This window comes from Morone saxatilis, unplaced genomic scaffold (assembly GCF_004916995.1).
Source record: "Morone saxatilis isolate NCDOM2014 unplaced genomic scaffold, NCSU_SB_2.0 Contig8, whole genome shotgun sequence".
NCBI classification, from domain to species: Eukaryota; Metazoa; Chordata; class Actinopteri; family Moronidae; genus Morone; species Morone saxatilis.
This window is the reverse complement of record NW_023340257.1, coordinates 11,886,452-11,892,367: the sequence shown is the minus strand read 5'-3', so window position 1 is coordinate 11,892,367 and position 5,916 is coordinate 11,886,452. Positions and strand designations below refer to the sequence as shown.

At 37.9% G+C, this 5,916-nt stretch overlaps 1 protein-coding gene across 1 annotated transcript; it reads left to right on the top strand.

Moving 5' to 3' along the window:
* Positions 1 to 3,474: 3,474 nt before the first annotated feature.
* On the top strand, positions 3,475 to 4,150 carry LOC118342076 (NLR family CARD domain-containing protein 3-like; the record flags this gene model as incomplete). The annotated part of the gene is given in 1 exon segment (XM_035680507.1): positions 3,475 to 4,150. A coding segment is annotated over 1 exon segment (396 nt), but the record flags the coding sequence as incomplete, so codon positions are not given.
* Positions 4,151 to 5,916: the final 1,766 nt, after the last annotated feature.

Here is a 5,916-nt window from a genome sequence, read left to right as displayed (position 1 = left end):
GTGTGAAAGGGTGAATGTGGCATATAGTGTAAAAGCGCTTTGAGTGGTCGGAAGACTAGAAAGGCACTATAGAAGTAAAGGTCCATTTACTATTTACCAGATAAAAAAACTATTTGTGTTTACAGAAGTATAATTTTTCTTTAATTCTTATCATTTTAATCTTCTTATTATCCCTCCATTATGTATCTTGCAACTTCTTGGGGAACCATGGATTCAACAAACTACAGTTACTTTAATTCCTCAACTTTAGAGGCTATGTTATAAGAGTAGCGTAGATCCTTTAAGGAATAGAAAAGTGTGTGATGTGCGAGCGTAACGTGTGTGTTGTAGAGCGAGAGAGAGCGGGCGGGAGTGTGTGAACGAGAGCAACAGTGTGCCACGGTGAATGGCAGAAGAGCTTTATGTATGCCTTGCACTTAGATTACATTTAGGTGACATTCAGGTAAAGGTTAAAGGTTAGTATGTGATGGAGAAAGTTAAAGCTGGAAAAAAAAAAGTAGGAAATGAATGTTATTGGTGGAGGTACTCACAAGCACAAGGGGTTAGAGGAGGGTGAATCCATATTTTGTATAACATTTCGGACAGCATGCAGGGCTTTGGGTCCCAGCGGACAGAGATAGCAAAGTGACCCCAACATAGTGACTGATCGGGAGCCAGGCCTCAGGTGACTCCATTTGACGTCACAAAATGGCCGCCTAGGGGAGCCTTGACACTAAATGAATGAATGCGGGGAATACCTGGCTCCACCAGACACAATGAGAAGCCATTATCCTCATCCTGCCTTGCATGCCCTTTCAAAGACAATTGTAATCATGATGGTGTGCTGTCATGTTGGGGGTTAAATCTTTTACAGAGCCACTCCACGTTAAGTGTTTTCATGTTAAATCCACATCATGTTCTCCAGGAAAGTGGGCTGGTTATACAGTTGGTACATATATTATTTATCCGCCTGCATTCCTTTGATATCAAATTATCAGAATTTGGAGTACAGAGCCCAGTGATTTGCTCCAGTCTTGAACCTGCAGGCAAACCTCAAACACATTCCAACAAATCACTTTCCTCCAGACCTGGTACACACACACACACACACACAGATATTGATTTCACACTCCCTTATGTATACACAAACACACACACATACACAAACAACATCCATCTGATTAGGATGTTATCATCAAAGCCAGTGGCTGAACACAAATCCAGTTTCTAGCCTCAAAAACTCAATATGTGGCAGCATTTTAGTTCCCTAAATCCTTCTTTTTAACTTGAATTTTTTTAAGTCTTCTTTTTACGCGCCTCATCAGGAGCCCATTGTCTCATAACCCATCCATGCACATATGCAAAGACAGGGCCCAACGCTCTGGTTAGTACATTCCCAGAAATCTGGAAAATATGTTTATTATTATACAACACAAGGTTGTATAACAAAATTAAATTTTGCAGTTCCTTCATGCTACACACATAAAAACGATACATATGAATTAATAAATAAAATAAACCAATAAATACAGTTATTACTGTATGCATACGAAGTGTCCATCCAGTTTGACTGCATTTGAGCACTAAGTATCATCGATGTAAACAGGGTATCCGCCCATCGAGTGCTTGATCCGGAATGTTGATGGAGCAGGTCTCTGTGTGGAAGATGTGGGCACAGCAGTCTCTGATTCCCTGCTGCTTGGCCAGCTTGAGTCCCATTTTGTCCAAAACCAGACATTAGCCAGGAGCAGCCTTAAGTCCAAGCTGGGCCAGCACTGCTCCTATCTGTCTCTCTTCCCTCTCCTCCTGGAGATAAAGCTACTTTAAACTAACAACAAAGTAATTGAAATTTGACATTTCTGTTTGTTTCATGTATTAATGTGAGGAAGGGTTATCAGATCTGTGTGGAGTGATTGTTGATGTATTACAGAGTAATACAGAGTAATGTATCTGTCATGTGATTTAAATGTTCACAGTGTCAGAACTCATTCCAAAAAGTGCATTAAGTACATTAACTCCTTTTTGAAAAAGGCAAAAACCACCTCCAGCAGGTAAACATATTTTTTTTTTAGGTTGAGGAAGTTTTTTCAAATGTTACCAATTCCATCAACCTTCTCTCATGCTATACTTCAAAATGTGTATCATAATAGGTTGATAGAAACATTGAGAATGTATCCATCCTTCTATTTAGGTTAATTTGCCGTAACTCTTCTCATATCCAAAATACCCTCCACAGTATGATTTCCTTTGGGTAGTCACAGTTGCCCACAGGTGGCTGACCACCAAAGCCCTCACAGAATCTGTGCCTATGCACATTTTTTAATCAAGCAAATGGAAAGGAGGTGATTTTATTATGACACACTGTGCCTGTGGTTGCCTTAGGCAACACTGATATTGAAAATGAAGCCCCATATATTTGAAATTCAAAACAGGTCAAGATACAAGTTGAAGGGTTATGAATGCTGACCAAAAACATAAATATAAGGAATTGTTTGCTCTTCCTGCGACAAAATCTGCCTACTTTACACATCATCACAGCCCTTTATGTTAAGGCTATGTATTGGCAAGAATCTGCCAATATATATTGTAATACTGTAATCAACACGTTATATATATTTTTTTTTTATTTAAGAAAATCAAATTTTAGCAAAACTGTGATAGTACAAAGAAAGCACCACAATAAAAGTATAAAATCTGAGTAAATTAAAGTCTAATTATGTTTGCATTTGTATTTATCATAGTCTCTGAGACAGCCAACATTATAGCCCTCAGTTCACAATCTAGTAGTTTGGGGTTTAAATACAAAAATCAATAGGGTTTTTAAGAATTAAAATGATATCATGAAAACAAAAAAATGATATATATACATATATATGATTCCTACATTAAGATTATACACATATGAAAACATCTATGGATATTGTATTCCATTTCTGCCAATAGATCCTCCTTAATGCTACTGTAGCTCAAACTGCTGAAACAGTTAATGCTTGTTCTGATAGAAAGGTGTCAGAACACACAGTGCATCATAGTTTGTTGGGGCTGCATGACATTATAACCACCAGGATGCCCAGGTGGTCATAATGTTATGGCTGACCGGTGTATTGAATTGACTATAAACTAAATATCAGAACATAAATAATATTAGTAAATAATAATAATAGTAAAAACATATTTTATCACCTAAAGGTATGTATCTTAAGTGGCTCTTACATCATGTTTCTCTGTTTCTTTCTGCATTGATAGATTGGTTCAGAGGTTGTTAAGAAGTGAGTTTAGCTAGTCACTCCAAATCAGAGTAAAAAAATTATTTTTAAAACAAAATGTGCAATCAAAAATATTTTACCCTTTGTGTTAGAAGGGAAAAGAGAAGCATGTAAATGTCACTGGGTGTTTAATAATGGATGAAGAACTCATGCCCTTACCAGGCTGCCTGGCAACCAGGATATCCCCAAAAAATCATCTGAAAATCACCCTACGTCTTCTCTCCTGCAGGAGTTCATAGCTGCTCTGTATGTCTTCACGATGTTTCGCTCAGAGTCTAAGAACGTTCTGGCCTCCGGGGGGTTGCACATGCCCAAGATCTTCACACCAAAGGATCAGACCAAATCAGTAGCAGGCCTGGTCCAGTGTGCCCTGGAGCGAACCCTCAGCTCCCCGCTGGGCCACTACGACATGTTCCTGCGCTTCCTGTGTGGCATGCTTTCTCCGGACTGCCACGACAATCAGCTGGGCGGGTGTCTCTACCGCCACAACGCGCCAAAGGTTGGTGGACTGGATGAGGCGCGGCGGCTGCTGGAGCACGCCATACAGGCCGCTCAAGAAAACAATAGAGACCGAGTGGAAAACTTAAAGGAGTGCCTTAGAGAAATGAGTCAGGAAGATGAGTGAGTTGGGGGTTAGATTGCATCATGAAAATCAGCTTCAATGGATGAAAGAGAAGTGTCTGTAGCAGCTTTGTTATATTTTGTGATAAAATCAGTGATCCAAGTGTAATGCTTTACATGCTAAAAACACTCAACAGAACTTGAACTGACTTCTGAAGTCTGTCATTTTGTCTTTGATAACATAAGATTTCATTCAAGAGAAGTTTTGATTAAGGGATGAAAGAGTTTGTGTCAGCACTGTTAGTGCTGTACCAGATGAAATAAATGTTATTTTATGCATTCCAGTACAGTGGAGTTAATGCAATACTACATTATGCCTGCCATATCTTACAATAAGCACTAATGAAAATGCATTTTCCCAATATTTCATCCAACTGTCATTTGTTATTTAGGTGTGTGTTTTTTGTTTTTTGCCCCATAACCAAATACAGTGGAGTGAAAGAAGAACAAATGAACTAGTCTAAATACTATTCTGTGCTATCCCGCCAAAGCATAACCGCAGTAACTACGCTAACAATGTAACATCTTCAAATTTCTTTTTACAGTCCAGCCAAATGTGTTTTATATAGAACCACAGTTATGTGCTTATTAAATTTATATTCTCTAGGTAATTTTCATTGTTTAAAAATAACCAGTTATTTGACCTGTGGCCCCCAAAATGCAGATACTGCACTCTGTCTTTGTATTAGCACTGAGTTCTGCAACCTTTACCATCACAAGAGCCGTTTTGGCCAAAGGAATGAAATTTGTCTGGAGCCGCAAGACGTGTGTTCTTGCCGCAGATCAAGCATACCAGTAAGCCAGCAGCGTTGGTGGTGAGAGCAAATGAATCTGTCTATGCACCATTAAATTCTCTATTTTCTCTTCTAGACTAATATTTCTTATTGTTTCATGTGTACAAAGTGTATTATCATTTATATTTTAATATTATTTTGTGGCACATTTATTTTAATTAACACAGTAATACCTTGTCCTGTCTACCTAACTATCTCTAGCGCAGTAATATCTGAACTATTATTAGTATCTGCTACAATGAGCTCAGCTAATAATTCACAGCTGAAGTCAGTAAGAGTTCCCCGTGGAGAACATGAAGCTTCGTTTTGATTCATTGTACATTGTCCTGAAATTGTAACTGCAGCCGAAGCTCTGTTAAACCGGGGGAGAGCGCAGTAACTGCACTCACTGCGGTTTGCTTTTTGGTTGGATTTTGAAGTTAATGCAATTTTTTTTACATTGTTTTTTCTCTAACATACAGCAAGACTGAACTTAGACGATTTGTCACAAGATTAAACAGACATTTAAAAGCTAAAATTCAGTCAGAACTGCGGTTTGCCTTTGTAGGGCAGTACATTAGAGTATGAAACAGATCTATCCATCTGTATATGTGCAAGTGAAACAAAATAAGGCGTTATTAGTGTCGCCACACCAGTTCAGTTGTTGGAGGAAACAACCTGCAAGGACATTTTAATTTATTTTGTCACTGAGAGGCTCGGCAGAGGTTGGTAGGTACAATACAAATGGCATCTGGATGAAATTAATAGTATGGGTGAATGATGAGCTTTATTTCAAAATAGGTTTGGCTTTTAATCATACTGTGTTTGCACATGTGCCTGTTTATGTGTCTTTGGGTGCATACATGCTTTTGTACTACTGTAAATTCATAAATTGGCTCTTCTGTCGACCTTTTCTGCGAATTCATCAATTCAAAATAGATTTTGTGATACTGAATCTTTTTGGCATTTGTGTGAACATTTGTTCATCTGATTGTTTTCATGTTTCCACCTGGCGCAGAAGTGATAAAACCGACTAAAGGGTGAATTCCAGCTCTCTGAAAAAAAAGATACTTCAGGCTTTTTGTTTGTGTGTCTGAGAAATGATTTTATTAGAATTTAAAAAGAAATATCAGGTAAAAAAAAAAAACTACTACAAACAACAGTGTTTTACAGTTGTGTGGAATCTTATTGGGTGGTTATTAAATATATATAAACCAAAATGAGAAAAATGAATGGATGAAATTGTTTATTAGATGAATGATAATGAACATGAAGCA